This window comes from Semicossyphus pulcher, unplaced genomic scaffold, assembly GCF_022749685.1.
Source record: "Semicossyphus pulcher isolate SPU_LCO1_2020_fin unplaced genomic scaffold, fSemPul1.0.p SCAF_4, whole genome shotgun sequence".
Taxonomy (NCBI): domain Eukaryota; kingdom Metazoa; phylum Chordata; class Actinopteri; order Labriformes; family Labridae; genus Semicossyphus; species Semicossyphus pulcher.
This window is the reverse complement of record NW_027211715.1, coordinates 6,463,214-6,483,064: the sequence shown is the minus strand read 5'-3', so window position 1 is coordinate 6,483,064 and position 19,851 is coordinate 6,463,214. Positions and strand designations below refer to the sequence as shown.

Here is a 19,851-nt window from a genome sequence, read left to right as displayed (position 1 = left end):
TTCAGTGGCCGATGTCTCTACGGCAACCGCCTCAAATTTATACCCCTCTGCACGAGCCTCTAGAAGTGATTGGTCAAACTCTACCTGCACGTGTTAGGTCGCTTTTCTGCAGTGAAAAACGCTCGAGACCACTTATTTCATGCAAAAAAAAACTCCCTATGTCTCCTGCAAATGTATAGCTACCTGAGATTGAAAGCATGATATATTTTTGTTGAGTTGCTCCGAATAAAATGGTAACACGATTCACAAAATATCTTAAATGATTATCGATCGATAAGAATTCTGACTGCTTTGTGCAAAGTCACCAAACACAAAAACAGTCGCGTACATGCTGTGGCGATTTGCCTGCTACTGAATGGGTTATGTGTCTGTGTAGATCTACAGGAACGGAAAACTGGGATCTGGGCGGAGCGGTGAGTTCGCGGGCTGACCCAGAATCGGAAAACTTAATTTCAGCGAACATATAAATACTACCAACCCCTCTTTACCATAAAAAAAAAATATAATATTCAATAAGATACAACCATTGTGGTCCCTTTCTCAAGTGAGAGAAAAATAATTTGAGGAGTCATTGAGGACTATTAACACGTTTGAATGAGACTTATCTCTAAATATAATGAAGATCGTTCAGAGTATTAAACCGCAGGGCCCGACTGTGGGCTTTACCACGGTTCGCGAACTAAGCATATATTTACTTCCTGTGAACTGGAAATTTGAGGGGATACCTGTTCAGTGTGGACTGAATTAAGTTATTGTGTCGTTATTTCTTGTCACATACTTTATGTATACTTAATGCAAACAGATAAACTAGCTATAACGACATATTCACCATTGATAAGCACAATTATAAATCCGCCATTATCCGCAATTGATTAAACGGAAAATCTTATTTTATCATGTTTTCATAACGTTCTGTACAGCTCAACAAAGTTTTGTGTTTTATTTTAGAATATTGGCCAAAGTGGCCAAAACAACCAACATTTTAACTACAAGACAGACTTTTGTCTAAAAACGTATTCTACAGCATTTACACAATCTGACCACCAGATAGAGCCATTGGTAAAAATGTGGGGTTTAAAATATCCTACTAAAGACGGGGACTTGACAGCAGAAATGAGTGGAATACTGCTTTGTTTGAGTTTTAGAAACACAAAAATGATTGAGTGAAACATTTTCAGTTTTGAATAGACAAGAAATAATTCCTTGTGATGTGACGAAATGTTATTTCGCTCCAAAAAGCAAACACAGGAAGTCATGAAGGCCAAGAATGTTTTGAAGTGTTTTGTCTGTTATTTTCAAAGACTGACTGTCGATCTTTGCATGTTTAAGTGAGAAGCTAGACTTAATGTTATTGCAGCTTTTATTGTAAACTGTATATAATTCCTTTTATACAATCAGTCAGTGGTAGCCCCCATAACTAACCTGCATAACTGATGAGGTGTTTGTCCTTCTCTGTGTCCTAAAGTGTTCTTCATTTCAGGTCATCAACAGTTTTATATAATTAGCCCTAAACGTGTTATATATGATCTATTAATGGAATATGTATTGCTCTCGAATTAAAGCAGCTTAGGTTGACCTAGATGTAGAAAGTGAAAGGCATGAGTAGTAAATAAAAAAGTGTCATATGTCCTGAATGACTTTTGGATCGGACCATAAATACTGACACAGTGTCCGTCCGCTGACAATGACAGGAAGCTTGTTCAGAAGGGAGGAGGTCATTTAGGAAAAGGATCTGCCCCCTGATGTTTCAAATGTGAGGAGTAACAACGGGTATTTGTTTTTCAATGAATAAATTAAAACTCCTCCACCCAAGTGAGGGAAGAATTAAGAAACACTTACTTAAAACACCAAATACTGCTACTCAGTGGTAAGTTAATATACTCAAATACTGTTCCTCACGGGATTTAAACATACATTTTACATATATATTTACTTTATATTCCATTACATTCATTAAACCCCTACATTTACCTGTATTTCTTCAGAATAAGATTGTACAAGGGCTCCAATGATTTTATCAAACTACGCCACATTAAAAAAAGTAGCCAAGTAAGAATAATCTCCACCTCAAACAGCTCCACCTTGATGACCTTGAATGCTGCTTGCGCAGTAAGAGATCCACAATAAATAATACAGTCATTTTCTATACCACTTATCCTGTTCAGAGTCGTGGGTGTGGGGGGCTGGAGCCTATCCCAGCTGTCATTGGGCGAGAGGCGGGGTACACCCTGGACTAGTTGCCAGTCAATCACAGGGCTGACACACAGAGACGGACAACCGGCTCACACCCACACCTACAGGCAATTTAGAGTTACCAATGAACCTAACGAGCATGTGTTTGGACTGCGGGAGGAAGCCGGAGTACCCGGAGGGAACACGTATGTACGTGGAGAACATACTCCACACAGAAAGGCCTACTTTGTCCAAACTAGGAACCTCTTAGCTGTGAGGCAACAGCACAAACCACTCCACCACCGTGCAGCCCATGATGTATAATAATGTAAAAGTGACTGGAGCCTTTTCTTGCATAAAGAGATTTTTTTATTCTGTATTCTTAAGAGCACATTTCCCTGCTAATATTTCTGTAATTCTAACTTTTAATGCTGGATTTTTAGTATGAAGTATTTTGATGCTGGTTTTACCTCAGTTAAGGATCATACTTCCACTACAGATACTACCGCTACCATTTTTACTACTAATTTGTATATTCTTGATTATCTGACCCCTAAAAGAATAAGAATTACGCAGAGCTGGACTAATTGTTCTAGGATTTCACTGATCTACATCCTCAAAATCTGCATGCCTGTGTTGTTTTTAATGATTGAATCCTTCAGTGGTTGCAAGGGAGTCTTTTTTTGTTATTGTTTATTCTGATAGAAAAATGCCAAACAAGGCATCTCAAACCTCTTCTTAGACCCACATTCCTCTAGGTTAGTACATACTGTACATAGAGGGCAGGTGGGAGACGTCCTGACAGGGAGGAGCCCGATTCTTAAATACATATTTTAAAAATGGTCTAATATTATGGAAAACTAAACTAGACGGGCAGTTTGATACACACAGAAATCTGTTATTAATTGGCTTTTAAGCTGTAGTTTATTCCTAATGTGCCCCATATGTGACTGGTAAAAGATGGGGAGTCTCTTCAAATAACTAAAGATGTTTGGAGTGGTCCAGTAGCATGTGGTTTGGTTTTTAAATGAATTAAAGGGAGAGTCCGCATTTGAATAGGCTTCAGATGTGTTTCTGCTTTGATTTAGGGCATAAAAACTAGTTATAGAAAAAAGGGCCTTCCATAACAATGAAACTCAGCTCATCTTTCCTGCTACTGATAGGTATTTTAAATCAAAGTGAGACCATGTGAGAAATGTCCTGGTCTCTTCAAAGTCATGGAGCCAGCTGGAGCAAAGTTTTTAGTCAGGATTCTCTTTTCTTGTGGCCGCTGAGTGTTTGAAAAAGTATGAGACAGCAGATTCCCCTTCCCTCTATCTGATACTCCCTGTGACTCATGTCAGCAGCAGTCCAATAACAGCCCCTGCCCAAATCAAATATCTAGAGTGTTCTTAAGAAGATGTTGGATCAGGGACAAAGGGGGATCCTCAGTGATGAGAAGTTACTGTTATTATTAAAAAAGATCACTGCAACCCGACTCAAAGTAAAATGAAGGTAATTTTGCATTTAGAGCAAATTGGGTTATTACGACTAATTTAGGAAACAATCCTGTGGGTCTTATAAGAGGGAGCAAACACTCCATGTTGTCAGGACTCATTGGAAAGCTAAGCAGCAGGCATTAAGAGTCATGGTTAATGTGATTAACTTATTAATTCCATTGGCTGCATAAATCTCTTTTGACAATTACTATGTGCTCCTTTAGTAGCAGTCACAAGTTTTTTTTAATTAATTAATTAATCAATAACATGACCTTCCATTCATAAGTTATAACGTTAATATGCAGTCTAGAAGTGCTGTCAGTCAGCATGGGTTAAAACAGAAGTCACAAAGTGTTACTGGACATTCATATAAATGTTTATCTGCATTCACTACAAGTTGTAGTTCTGTTTTTGGCACAATAGAAAACACTCTTCTAGTTCATCTACAGAGGCCATAATGATGGCAAAGGTTCTTTGGGAAAGCATAACATTATATTTAGAAATACTTAATTTAACCCGGGGGGAATTCTGGTGTTGCTGCTGCTCGTATACAGACTAGAGTCATAAAGAAATATTGTATAATAAAAATATATTATACATGAGATTAATCCAAATACATAAACTGTATCTCTGAGCCCAGTGAGCCATAACTTCATTGCTCTTATCACCCACTACAGCACTTTTAATGGCATTGTTATGTAGATTCTGAGTCTGCTTAACACTTGTGCATTCGAAAGGTGCTGCAAAAAGGAAATGACCCTGAAAACACAATCTGAAACTTCCATAATGCATACATTATAAGTAGTTAATAGCTTAAAGTTGGTAGTTGATCTATTGAATATTGTCTCCAACAAAAATAGACAGCATATATAAACTTACTTAAATATATACGGAAGCCCTAAGCGGACACGCATACATACATTTTATTGACTTTGTTTTCCTGTGATCCCAAGATAACAAAGCAGGTTTTCTTGTGATAACAGGATCATTTTCCAGCGATCTAGAAAACAAAACAACAGACTGGTCACTGTAATATTACAGAGCGGGACATGCTGCCATTGTCCACACTGGTGAGCCTGTTTCTATGTTTGTTTTGTGCTTTTGCAACTCTGGGGATACGAGTTATGATCATGTGACGTTATGTTGGTGCAGCGCTGTTATCTCGAGATAACGAGAAAAATAAGTCGAGATCTCAAGAAAACAACCCGCAATTAATCGTTATCACGGGAAAACAGAGTAAATAAAATGTATGGATGCATGTCCGCTTAGCGTTTCCATGTATAACCACTCACTTTCCACTTCCACAAGTATTTGCCATGCCACATAGAAAGTAACATATAACAATAAATCAGTCAATCACTCAGTCAATCAATCAATTTATTTGTTAAATGTGGTCATATCAAAGGAAAATGTCATGCTTTCAATTTGTCAACTCATGCACCAACAACAATAAGCGCTACATCAAGATTAACAGTCTGTGAGCAGTTCATGTGTTCTCAGGGCCGTGCAGAGGCCTCCTCCTCTCTCCTCTGATCTGTCACATCAGAATACAGAGTCACTCAGCTTAATGGTACCGTCCTTCACTCCGGGATAGAGCCAAGTTTTGGGAGGTTTGTGGGTTTCTGCAGTAATACTTGGTGGCATTTTCACCGTGTGCCGCACAATATCTAACAAAGCATTGTTGGACTTGACAGCTCATGCAATCAACTAGGTCAATACAAACTCATGACTGGAGTTACATTAATGGAAAGTGAAGATGCTTTAGATTGCTCGTGTCTTTGATGCTCCGTTATGCTTTTATTCCCCTTCCTCTCAGCTGTATTCACAACCCTAACACGGTGTAAATAAACAAAGTGGAACGCTTTAACAGAGACATGCATATGTATGAGATGTAAAATAATATGATCCCTTTGAGCGTTTCATTGTCATCTCTCAAAAGCTGCACATCAGTGGTTGTTTTGTGTGTTTTCCACAACAAAAGTTTCCTTCCCTCTTGTCACAGGTGTCATCTCATTAGTGGTAAATCACTGAGCTGACATTCATGTTGTACCCAGTCACACAGTGTTTCCTTTTCACTGGAAGTCTGATATCACAGCGAAGCAAAGCAGTATTTGTTCAGGAGGGTATGAGAGATTTCACACACAGAAATCAGACAGTTTAGTGCTTGTGATCAGGGTGGTGGGGTGTTGAGATGAAAGTGTGTGAAAAAAATGTCTTGTGAAAGCTGTAAAAAATACTTTATATCGTATCAGAAGCCATATGAAATTCAAATATGGGAAAAGCCAATTGATGTTTATTAATTCAATTTATAATATCTGTCCCAAAGCAAGTTGAGTGCTCTTATTTTGAAGGTCTGAATGAATTTGTTGTTTTTGCTATAAACTAAAGCATCTGCTAAATAAATGAAAAGTATTCTAAGTGGGTTTTGTCCATACCTAATAGAACCAAATTACCTAATCCATAAAAATACCACATGGAGACACAGTTTCCAAATTGGTTGGCCATGCTTCATTTACTGGCCCTTTGAGCAAATTAAACCACTACATTAAAAATTCATAATCCTTGATGCATGTTATTCCATAAACAGCGGGTGCAGGCCCTCATAAGCTTTCTTTGCTTCACAGAATAAAATCATTAAGAATTACGCTTTTGTTTTGTTTTATTATTACTTCCGTGAAACTATGCTGATTTAGAATGTACAACATAGGTCATAATAAATACTAGGATTAGGTAGGATTTCCTAGAAAAATATAGACTTATATAATATAATATAAATCATCACATGGGCCTCTATACATGTGTGTTGGCGAGTGTGTGTGCAGACCCTTGTGGGACCCTTCCCTCTGCATCTATTCTGTTGTTTTGCTTTGCATGGGCATTTTCAGGAGGGGGCGCTGTTGTTGTTCCCTGAGCCAATCACAGTGTATAGGTGAGTGTGGGAGTGGTTCAAATTAGCAACTGGGCCCCATTCAGACCGGCGAACATGGAGTGATGCAGAATTGGCCTTCTTTCTGTTGGACAGGTAGGTGCCTCAAACCGAATAGGACAAGCTAACAGCGGTTAGCATGCTAGCGCAAAGGTAACCGTGATGCTGTCGGTGTTAGCTCGGCGGGGTGGGCGTGTTTTCGCACGAGAGAGTGAGAGTGAGCTTGGTGACGAAGAGCCCAGGAGGAGGGGCTCAGTTTGAACGTGTTGTTGACAAAGTGCAAGAAAAAATCCTACTTATTGTACCTTTAACAAATGCTTATGTAGAAATGATGCTCTAAACTGTCTCATTGTGTAATTGTGTTTCTGTTTTGCACCCTGTGATGGTTTTCTGAATTCATACCTTTTTTACCATTTGGAATACCTTTTCCTATTACCCCTAAGCAAGAAGAACGATGTTAAAACAAACTACCAGAGTATCTATTCCACAAAACAACTTAAAAAACATACTGAGTGAGTGTTTGGTGTTTTCATTAGCATTTCACCAAACTTGCACTGTGTTTATCCTTCTGCCAGATTCATGCTTCCTTGTAATTGTTATAAATACCTAAAAAACTTAAATTTAAAGTACACTGTTGCTAAAAACTTGTTGCTTATGCTTATCTGCAAATAAATTTAAGGCCTTTTACTGTCATCTTCATGGAATTTATGACTACATTTGTTAAGAAGAGACTTCCATTATTGTTATAAATATGGATTATAACATATGGATGTTTTACCAGTCTGTGGTTGCCAGTGTCCTCTTTTACACTGTAGTGTGCTGGGGAGGCAGCACATCCAAGAAGGACACATCCAGACTGGATAAACTGATCAGGCGAGCCGGCTCTGTGATCGGCATGAAGCTGGACCCTCTGGTAACGGTGGCAGAGACAAGGACACTGAACAAACTGTTGGACATTATGGACAATGCCAGCCACCCTCTGCACACCGTCATCAGCAACCAGAGGAGCCTGTTCAGTGAGAGACTGCTCCTTCCAAAGTGCAGGACTAACCGACTGAAGAACTCCTTTGTCCCTCATGCCATCAGGCTGTACAACTCCTCACTTAGGGGGAGGAGGTAACAGGGACAGACTCTCTCAACAGCGGTAGCCACTAATTCACCTCACAAAGTTAATAGTAGTTATCTTCTTTATTCAATAGTAATATTTATTCATTTCTCAAAGGGTCATATGTGCAATAAAAATCTGTCAATGTGCAATAATCTCTCACCACAGTGCAATAACCTAATACCACAGTGCAATAACCTAATTTAGTTTAATCGAACTAAATACCAGGTCAATTACCCACTGTTTACTTGTATATTTTCTAAGAGTGTATATTTTATATATTTTGTAATCTAATTTTGTACTTTATATATATATATATATATATCGATAGATATATATATTTTGATCTTTATTTTTTACCCTCTGTGTGCTGATTCTTTCCTATTGTATTGTACTGTATAAGCTGCTGGAGACTGAATTTCCCAGAGGGAGTCATCCCAAAGGGATCAATAAAGTTGAGTCTAAGTCTAAATAATAGATTATGTCAAAAACGATGATAAATTCCTGTTTTAACAGCATCTTCTACATATACTGATGTTGCTAGGAAAATCTTGACATGGCTGAAATGGTGCTCTGCAAATCACTATGCGCTACTTTTGACTTGACTTGTCATCAGGGCATCCTATTGAGAAACAACTGTTCTAAAGTAATGCATCATATTTTAGCTGTCAATTGGAATGTCGTATAAAGTAAAGTGTACAAAACAGTTCCTCTGAAATGTACTTGAGAAAGAGCATAATGTACCACAAATACTCAAGTCAAGTAAAAATATTTATCATTGCACCTCCTTCTTGCTTCCAGCAACAAGAGAGATAATCAAACCCTCTTTCTGTAGCAATAAACGCTCAAGTATTCTGCTGAGGCCACTAAAAATATGCACTGATTACCCCTCATCCTACCAACATATTTAACATAGGAGGACAACCGCTGGGTTCCCTGGGAAACCTCCAAAATTCAAGAAATAACCATGAAAGCTAAATGTTAACTTATGTGTTCTCCAAACATTGTTGGTAATGCAGTAAATGTAAAGTATAGATTATCATCATTTTAGGAATGTTGAATGTTGATGTAGTTGGAATTGGGGTATACATATATTTCAATAGCATTATTAAAACCAGATATAGAAAACAATGATGATGTCAAGGAACAAATTGATTGACAGTTGAGTTATAAAAAAAATGAATAGTAGAGTAAAGCTCCTATAGATATGACAAAGATCCTAGATATGATACGGTTTGTAGGATTAAGGTTAAAACAAGACCTTTCTAAAGCAGACATTCCCATAATCTGGCATCAAGAACCCCTATATAGATACAGATCAATCCAAGAGCCCACATGTGATAAGAGTGACCAAAAGCAAACCAACGCAATAACATTTTGGAAGACTTGCAAACACTGACTTTCAGCACACAGTCATGCATTCTCAACTTTCAACTTGGTATAAGATAATTGCGCAAGATCAAGTGGCTAGAGGACCTCCTGACACTCTCGCGGGGCCTCCTAAGGAGACCGTGCACCCTGCTTTGGGAAGTTCTGCAGCAGCCCGTCTCGCGCACTCTGCTCAGCCTCCTCCCTCTAAGCCCCGCCCCCAGATGAAGCCCTCACTAAAAGGGAGACAGATAGTGGAAAACTGATTAAAACTTTGAGCGAGAGGGGCTGTTTATCCACACTTTGTTTAGAAAAACAGCACGTCAACTTCGTCCACAGCTGTTTTCCGAAATAACAACGTAATGGTGTAAATGTCCAGACTGGAGAGGAACGACTTTGATATCCACAGACACCGGAGCGACTTTAACTTCAACCGAGTTTACTTGGGCATTTTCTGGAGACTCTGCATGGTACGTCCGCTCGTGTTTACGTGCTTTCGCTGTGTATACTAACCAGTTTGCTTGTTTCAATAAGAGCATGGTTTATCAAAAGACTGTCATTGTTAACGGGGTCTGTGAAAATTGTAAAAAATAATGTTTTCCAGTAAACATAACCGCCCATAAATCCAGCTGAACACATCTGTCTCTTGAATCCTTTGACATGCAGCTTTCCTTCCTCCTCTCCTTCTTGGAGCTTCAGGCTATTAGCTACTACTACTTACGCCTGCTGACTTGTTATCCATTTTCTGCTGTTTTGAATGTGTATTATGAGAAAAGTTTGAACTCAGAACAGTACTTGCGGAGTAATTTCCTTCCCATAGAAAACATGACAGTGAAACGTTATGCTCTCACAGTTGCTGCAGTCCAGGCGCTCCTGTGGGATGACTGACAGTGAAACCGTGCCGTGTAATATGTAACAGAACATAGTGGATGGACAGTGGATTTTGCCTACCATTAAGATGAATTGCTTTGTGTTTTTGTGTTTACCACTTGTGTCAGTCAGTGTTGTAATGACAGAGGTGATAGTTTTGCTTTAGAGTGAAGTTGAATTTACTGAGTAGGCGACTTCCTAGCAACATAACCTAGTGACGCGTTGCACCAAATGATTGACACTAACCTTATTAATGCATGTTTATTGATATGTCAGTCCAGTGATATTTATAAAGAAGCATATATGCTACATTCTAAGCCAATCAATTGGTTTTGATATTCAGCAGCAGCAAATTCTGTATACATATAAGTTAGTCTTCTAATTTTTCCTTTGCTTAATTGTTGAATTATTAAAAAAACAAAGCAATGTAAAATTCACATCACATCTTTCCAGACCGTAAGCCAAAGTTATGAATTTTGAGACAGGTGATGTTACTGATTTAGTGAGGAAAAACTCACAGCTTAATGATATATAGGTATAGTTCATTCTTGAGCTGAAGTGAAATTAGATCATTGCTTTGTGAATTATGCACCGGTTTTGCACAGATATGACTATGCAAAGCTACTAAAACAAATAACTTAAGCAAAGAATATTTGACATTATTATACATTGTCAAACAATTGTAGTGCGGACCGTCATCTTTGCAGCTGTGATGCTCTGCTACATGTGCTGCAGATGGTGCTGAGAGTATTGTAAACTGGAGGCTGAGCACACTGCTGCACAAACTAAGTGATGACACCGTTTTTAATCAAGCATAGTTTTCTGCATTGCATGTTCTGCATGAGAAGTTCTCATATCAGCACAGAACACATAGCCTCTATGTCGATACCACTGGATAGTATTGACCGTTATTTTGGTCTTGCAGTCCTTCTTAAAATATTTACACTACAATGATGCAAAATACAGCAGGCAGCAAATCCTCAACAGGAGTTAGGTCCAACACTCAGTCCAGGATGTGTGCAGTGTATAATACATTACAGTGTTATGTGTACTAAAGTGTGTGTGGACAGACTCTTTAGAATTAAGGCCGTGGTAATGTTGTATGCACTCATTCTTTTGTGATGGAAGAAGTTGGTGGTTTGGTGGTTTGTCAGTCCTGAGCCTGTACAAGATCACACTGTAAGAGGAGGAGAGCTCATTTAAGATTATTCACCAGGTCAAATGACCACACAAATGTCTAAATGACTTATGAAGCAAACCAATGTCAGATAAGCAACATCTTACCACAAGATGCTGAGTGCAACACAAATACTACCTCAGCTTTCTGTGTTGCTGCTGTCTTGGGTATGGGTTTGTGATTAAGGGAACATATGCACCTCTTGATGTTACAGCACTTAACTGCAGAGTGTATATGCATACGTGATGACACAGATACGAGCCAGGCCTTTAACATTGAAGGGACCACAAGTATGCAGCTTGGTTTCAGTTTCGTGAAGGACGTTCTATCTGGGGTCTGCATGTCCTGATGTACTTTCCAGATCTTCTTAGGGTGAAATAGTTGCTCGGCTTAGACGGTCAGGGTTGAAGAGAAGTCACATGAGGTGATTTGAGTTGTTGCTGCAACAAAACCAGCACCGTGTCGCGGAGCTTTTGGAGTAAAAGCTTTACACTCAACCCAAAATAAATGGGTAGGCTTTGTTGTCTCAATAAAAAAAGGACAATTTACACATCAGGCTTTTAAATCTTCAACCACAGTGTTACCTAACAGAGTATACTGCTTCCTTTCAGTGTTCAACTTTCCTTTGACTTGTTGCTCTCTGCCTCATGGAAGGTATTGCCACACAGTTAACCTTCCTTTGGTTGTGAGAAGATGAAGGTCAAGGAGGGACATAAATCAAATAGAGGGTGCTGGCTCGCCTCGACTCGCTGAAAGTGTAATATTTGTCATGATCTTCCAAAATGACTCCCCAGCCCCTGCACTGAAAGGCCCTTTTGTCCTGTGAAAGAAGCTTGCACTGCAGAGCGATGCACCTTGGTGCTTTGTGCATCGCTTTCTGTACACCCTCTTTGGTTCACCACGATCAAGTTAGGAGCACATCTGTTTTTTTACACATGGCTATGTGCCAGTCACAGAAGGTCCCTTTTAAACCACAAGCGTATGCAACTGTCACAGCATCCTCACCACACAGGGTTTACAGTAACAGTTTTTTTGTCGCAAAGAAACCTATACCTCAGGGAAGTAGTTTTAATAACATTGTATGTGGACAAAATCTTTCTGAAATAATGTTTTGGTTAGATAACTAACAATCTGAAATAGGTAGTAATTAAATATCATACTCTTCTTAAATGATTCTATAATGTTTGACCAATTTGACCACCTTTTTATCCTTGATTCAGACGTTGCAAAACATGGTCCTAAATCAATAGAATGGAGAAGTCTTTGCTTTGTTTGTGATATAATAGGCCTTAAATTCACAAAAAGAGGGTCATGTATGTGTCCCTAATCTGCTCCCTGTGGTTGTTAAATTACTCTGCTTCTCTGGTGTCATCCTCACAGCTCACTGATTTGATCTTTCAATATGATGTCTTTCCCGTTTCCGTTGAGGACAAACGTATCTTTCTGCAATCTGCAAATAATTGCGGATATATAATTGGCATGTACTGTATGTGTCTATGAAACAAAAATATCAGTACAGAAATATCTTTTGAGGTCATTTAGATACAGTGATGCCATTATACAGAAGGGAGCAACTAGAAGTTTATTAGTTAAAAAATACTTTAGGTTGGGTGGGTTTTTCCCATGGCAGCCTTTGACTGACATCTGGGGCATTGTTGCTATGAGACACACTAACAATTTCCTTGGTGTTCTGCTGACTGGCGCCTGTCATATCTTATTAATGTCAACAGAAGCAGAAGCTAGTTAGCCTAGCTTGCTAACTTATTGATTGATTGATGTTCACCTGTTGAGTCACCCGCAGCTCTTGCATGCTCACTCTTGTGTTCATCCCACTATAAAAAAGCGGGTCTAGCCAGTGTTAGCTGTGTCTCTTTCATGCTTCTAGCTGTGGTGCGTGCAAACGACCAGGTAACCTCAGCAGGCCACACTTTAGACAGTGATCAGAATGACTGTATACAGAAAAACATGGCAATTGCTCACACACAGATTTGACTAAACTATTGCTAACAACACTGGCCTCTACAGTTTCTTAATGGCCTATATGACCACTTTGGAGTGCCTTAACAGGAGTGCATGACTCATAACAAACACAGTAGAAAAACAGTATTGGAGCTCGCCCTATATTGTGCAGAAAACATCCATCATATCAGTCTGGCTTTATACAGTATATATTGATTTCTTTGCAACAGCACGTTTAAATTTTAGTGAAACTTTGATCAGTGAATAATAGTGCATGTTCTTTTTGTCCCGTCATGGTGGTCAGTGTTTGCGGTTAGATTAATAAAGTTAAAGCTACAGGCGAGGTCATGCTGATTAGCGTGGTGGTATTAAGCTGCTTACTCAAGACCCCACTGGAGCATTCACTGTTTCCTGACGCTCTCAATTAAAGTCCGTTAATAACCTGTGGCAGGTTCCAAAGTGTTTCACACCCAGCGAGCCAGTCAGCCGCCCCACACTCCTCAAACACTCTGACTGGCCATGGGCACGGGAAGGTGTGTGCAGCAAGGTCCTTTGAAGCATGCATGACCCCTAATTAACCCTCCTGGATTAATCCCCTTTTCTCCAAACTGCTGTTTCTCTTGTCTCATCTCATCACTCCCAGAGGGTGTGTTGAGCAGAGCCCTGTTCCCTGCTGTTTGTGCACGCTCCGTACTCGCTGCCACTTTTGGTTGACTTTCTCTACTTTTGTTCACTTTGCAGCTGGGGCTTGGAGCGGACTTCCTGTAGCCTGCGTCACTGAGAGCGAAACCTTCCATAGAAGTCAGGAGAAAGGCCTGTTTGCCCATATTCCTCATACTGGAAGCTGCAGGATAATTACACAATGGCAAGAAAATCCCCCATTCCCTGGTTACTTCTCGCAATATGCTGCCTGGCATCTGCAGGTAAGTTTGTCTTATTGCTTTGCTACATTTTAAACCAAATGATGATCAGATATGCAAGAATTTTGTTTATTTATGAGTTAAACCCTGTGCGACTCAGGAACACATGATATGGACTATGCACAAAGCCTTCAAGTGCTGTGTTTTCTGACAACCACAGCTCTGTCCATACTTTGGGATTTTCCACAGTTTCTCCCAGCATGCCTTTCTAGACAGTGCTTGTCAGAGTTGAGACGGAGGAGGATTTACAGTTAAGAAAGTGCTGACAAGTTCAATCTCAGAAACAAACACTCAGCAGGCCTACATGTATCAGTCAGATTGACTGGAATGAAACTCAGATATTTCTAAATCCCCAGTAATTTATGACTGTTAAACCGGCAAACCCAAGAGAGAAGGAGAGAGAGAATAAGTGAACTGCTAAGGTGAAGACCTCCAAAGAAAATCATGTTTTTAACATTGTGAACATGTCCATGTGCTGTTTTTCATTTGCTACAAGTCAACAAGATTTAAGAGCTTTCAGTCGGGATGAAGGTTTGATCAAATATTTGCAGCACATTATTAGCTATTTGATACTGAAGTCAAGCTGAAGGCTTATGCAACCTCTTATTGTTGTGTTTCTAAAGTTGTAGAGAGTGGACAATATAATAAACTACCATTCTGATACGTCGACTTGACCAAGCGTGCTATCATAGAACTGTTCAAATGATATCTTAAGTCATATTCTAAATTTTTATCTCTAATCCCAAGAATGTGAAGCACATTTTTGTCCCTGATGCTTTGTGGAGGCCCTCCAATGGTATCTCGTTCTGAAGCTCAAGGTAGCACCTGTTAAGTGTCTGTTTCTTGGTACCTTTAATTTGTGTTAGGATCTAAAACACAGTTAGGTCAGTTTTAAGGTACCCCTCAGCGTCTCTTTTCTTCCTTTGTAACATGTGGCAAATCGTCTGTTTGTTAGGCAAAGAAATAAACTCTCTGGTTAAGTTAATGAAATCATGATGTGTGTTAAATTAATAACTCAATGCTGACTTTGTGTTATAGTGCATAACATTTTTAAGGTATAATACAAACATGTAGGAAAACACCTGCCTGACTTGAGCTGCAGGCGAATGGTGTAGGGGTAGGTGGAGATTGAGAGGCGTTATTCATATACTACAATAAGGCAATGATGTAGTGTTACATCCAAGCCATTTTACAGGGAGGAGTTTTTAGCGGTATAATTAATACAATAGGAAAACTTTACTGTAATGGTCTGTTTAAACAAACTATTTGGTTAAATGAAGGAAATCATGATGTGGGTTAAAATAACAACTTAATTATGGCTTTTGGTTTTAATTCATTACTTTTTGTCGGCATAAGCACAAACAGTGGATGAAAACAGCCTGCCTGACTCGAGCTGCAGGCGAATGGTGGAGAGGCGGAGGGGTGGGCAGAGATTTGAAGGCGGGGGCTAACAGCATATTTATACTAGTATGGGAATTTCTAACAAATATACTTTTCTTTAAAGATGATTTTATTATATAGTTATATAGGACAGCTGAAGAGAGACAGGAAATGTGGGGAGTAGAGCGTGGGAGAAGACATGCATCAAATGGATCGGCAGACCGGGAGTCAACCTGCGATCAGCGCATCGAGGACTGTAGCCTCTAGACATGGGGCGCCTGTTCTACCAACTGAGCCAAACCAGCGCCCCAAGCAAATATACTTTTTGATATTCACTGGGAACCAGTCAAACATTATTTGTGACTGATTTGACTTCGAAAATTCATGAAAATTAATTCACATACTACAACAAGGCAAATATGTAGCGTTACATCCGAGCCATTTTACAGGGAGGAGTTTTTAGGGGTTTAATAAATACCACAGGGACAAACCTTTCTGAAAGTCAGCAGATGATTTCGGTTACTGACACAACCCGACCCTAAAGAATCTTATCTAATGAATAAGAAATCCTGTACCTCACATTATTAAGACTGTGCATCTTACTTGTGAACTTTTATACTCATGTTAGTACTTGTTAACACAAGCAACAGTTTCCTGGAGTGCTCAGACTTGTATCTGTGACACCCTACCACATACTTCACCCGTCACAGTTACCTGTATTTGCTTTCGGTTGCTGTCCATTTTTACTTGACATTGCTGTGAGATTGTTTGCGGCTACAGGACGCAATGTTTGACATTGTTCTCACTGTGTTAAGACACAGAAAAGATATTTCTGAAAAAATTTTATATATACATGTCAATTGTTACTCCTTTGTTAAATAGTACCATTAAATTCAATTTAATTTCATATAGGGAAATTGCTTGTTAATAGTTATGGTCATATCTGAACCGGCTGGGTAGGAGGTTCATGTTGTTGAGGAGGTGCCCGCTATATGTAATTAGAGCAACTATCACTGCTGTAATGACCACATGGCTTCAATATCCAGTGGTGGTTTTCGTTGCTTGGTAACTTGACCAAAATATTCAATTCACTGACCATAGCCTGACACTCAGCTCTACAGTTTGATGAAAAGTCTGTCAAGTTGGCACCAATCTGAACCACACTGAGGATCCAGTGGGCATTCCTCTCTTCAGTTTCTCCGATAGTGAGATGTCCTGTTTACTGACACTGGTTTCACAATGTTTTCCTTTGGACATGAACTCACTGCAGCTTAAATCAGGAACATCCCTGTTGTTTTTCCGTGGTTACACAGGAATAATTACCCAGCAGGAGGCACGCCACATAGCTAGCTCTCCAAAAAAAAAGTGTGGTTCCCGTTTTTCATGCTTTTTGTGTCTTTCTTGCCAACATATGTTATTATCTGAAAGCTGTCTGGAGGTTTGAACCGCACTCCATAGAGCTGACTTTTACTGAAACAATAGAAGTGTAGTCAGAATGTGCTGTGGGTAAAGCAAACATAATTTCTCCCACAATGCCAGGATCTCCAACACAATGAAGGCACGTATGAAGTTTTCCTCTAAATTCTTCCTCATACTGCACAACGCATTGTTGTACCGTGTCACAAGGGACAGATATTTACAGTAAGACGACCGAATGCCCTTTCCTCCAAAGAGCACTGGCAGCGAGTATACACAGTGATTCATGGGCAAACCTTCAGATCTTTGAATTATCCCAAATTTTGTTTTAAACAGGTAAAATGCAGTCTGAAAAACACCCTATGGTCCAACATCAAGATAAAAAGACATTCTTTCATCTCCATTTGGCAAAATTAACTTATTTTTTCACTGTCAGATTTAATCTTATACGTTTTTTCTCCATTTCTTTACACATCACCACTCCAGTTTATCTCACCTCTTTTTCTATCATCTCGCAGCATCTGTGTAAACAGTCACATCTGCCCTCTAAACTTGTCAGGAGAGCTCTTACGTAATGTTTAGATTAGTCTGCAATGAGTCTTCTCTCAGCGTAATGCAATCCAGGATCTGGGCCTCCCATAACTCTTTAAAGTCAGACTGAGAGCACCTTGACGTCCATATTTCAACTCCCTGCTATGCCGCTCCGCTCTAGTTTTTTCTTTTTATGACTTTTTTCCTTCATATCCTTACTACCATTTTGTGGTTGACTGTCCTCAGCTTGCCAAACAGTTATTTTGTAGAGGATATGGCATGAACATCGGGCTGAGTTTGGGTTTCGTTAAGAAACAGAATCTTGTAGGAGCCGTGCCAGATATTAATTTGAGGCACTTGCCAGAAACAGCTCCGGCAGGATGCTGGTTGTACTGGAGGCACAAGGCCGACACGGTGTCTCACTGAAAAACAAGCCAACATTATTGATTGCAGGAGTCCCTTTTCCTCCTATAATGGCCTTTCCTGATTTAACCTCTGGGACGGCTTGATGAATGATGGGGCTATTAATGTAAATCTTGTAAATCTTTGGCTACTTATTGTGGAACCATATAGCCATACAATGAGATTGTTAAATAACACAATAACTGGAAAAGGAAATTGAATTGTGCTCAAATTCAGACTCCATACGTTCAGCTCAAAGATTTTAAACTGCAGGGTTTCACAGGACGCTTGGGTGGTATCTACAAATTACATGAGGGTGTTAAGAAATCTCCAAGGTGTTCTGATCCACTTTATTTACACACAATTTAATCCAGGTCAAATCCTAGTATTTGGCTGACCGCATCAGGTCAATGTGCACTTTTGTGGCTAATGTGTTACAAGGACTGTCCTGGTGAGGCCGATGACAACATGTTTGAAAGCAGGTGCGCGCTGTGGACGTAGGTGAGGACAGCGGAGGAGCAATGAAGGAGCAGCCCCGCCTACACCCCAAACAAAGTATCCAGAGCCGTAAAGACAGAGAGTCGCGTCGGTGGAGGTCCAATATGCTCCATGATTCGCCATTGCGATGTTGCAACTCTCTCTCTCTCTACGGCTGTGAAAGTGGCGTCACTCAGTCAGTCAGTCACATACAGACCTGTGTGTAGGGCAAAAAACATCAAAGTTTACCAAAGTGCTGCACAATGAAATTAAAAAAGCAGAAATAAAAACAGTAAAATACATACAAAAAACAAAAAGCATACAAAAAGAACAAAAATTAAATACATAAAAGCCTGTAAACACGTAAAAAAAAAAAACCTATAATAAGACAATAAAAACGACCCAGAAAGACAAAGACCACACAACTCTCATGCTGGGTTAAAGGCCAAAGAATAAAAGTAACTTTTAAGGTGGGGGCAATCCTAATGTGTGGGGGGAGTTATTATACATACTGTCAAAAACACACACATTCCTCTTTCCATTGAACTGATTGGAAGATGCTGTGCTTTCTTGTGCTGGAAATGGCAGCTGAGCACAGAAATAAATGCGACTGTGAGTGGTGGGGAATTGCCAAATATAACACTTTAGCTACATTAAAATTTTACATATATGTACAGTTTACGGTAGTGTGTGCGCCGCACCTTACTGCTTACACCTGTAGCACACGTACAGCCCCAGGTTGTGTGAAAAACCGGCACACAACTTAGTGAGCTTTCGTTTATAGAACGGTCTCACCTTGGTCATTCCCGGTGCTATTTCAGTCTCTCTTGTCAGCTAAAAGTTTGCAGTCTGAAACAATAAAACTGAAGTCACTTCCTGTTGCTGACACATAGAGCAGGTTAGGACATCATCTTTTGGAAAAACTTTAACTATCTGATATTTTTCTAGCTCACTTGTTTTGCATCACTTCCTGTCAGAAGTTCTTGTCCTGCTCTGCTCTAACTTTCATTGATTATAGTAATCATCAGTATTCATCCAACCACAGGACCACCAGCAAGAATCCATGGAACAAAGTCACTAATTCCTATCCATTCATTTTTTATGAGCCGTACGTATATATTTAAACCCAGCCTGAGTTGTCTGAGTCTGCTAATTACATATTGCATGCAGCATTGTTGGCAAAACAATGTTATACAAACTGCATTGACTTCTATTTGTAGCTGCTCAGTTTTTACTTTTGCTCAAAAACGGCCATATACCGCAAACTGTGTTTTTTATACCTTCCTGACATTTCACCAGATACCGCGGGCCTATTTTACAGCAACGTAAACAACTTTCTCTCTGTCTGCATTTTTGTACACTCTTGTCAGACACAAGTCACTGTGATGCCAAAAGTGGCTGTTCCCCCGCAGTTGAGCGAAAGGTTCATCTTTATATCCACAATGCTTTCTTAGGACCAGCGAGAGGGGGGAGTGCCAAAATGCATTGTGCAACCGCTGTAATCTGAGAGGAGGGGTAGCCAGGGGGAGGAGAGAGGCAGGCGCAGGCGTGGGGCGTCTGGTCCAAATCGACACACTCCACACACGTACGGCGTGCCAAACCGACAGAGTCCCTTCCAGCGTGCTAAACCAGATGTTGCCCTGTGATTCATGCGAGGAGCCGGAGCAGCA

The 19,851-nt window shown here is 39.8% G+C and overlaps 1 protein-coding gene across 1 annotated transcript in view; it reads left to right on the top strand.

The window, feature by feature from the left end:
* The first annotated feature begins 13,862 nt into the window (after nucleotides 1-13,862).
* Nucleotides 13,863-19,851, top strand: part of tgfbr3 (transforming growth factor, beta receptor III) — a 74,252-nt gene continuing 68,263 nt past the window's right edge. The window contains exon 1 of the mRNA XM_069680166.1: nucleotides 13,863-13,978. Within this exon, the coding sequence (XP_069536267.1) occupies nucleotides 13,918-13,978 (61 nt within the window). The 5' untranslated portion in view covers nucleotides 13,863-13,917. The remainder of the gene's footprint in view (nucleotides 13,979-19,851) is intronic.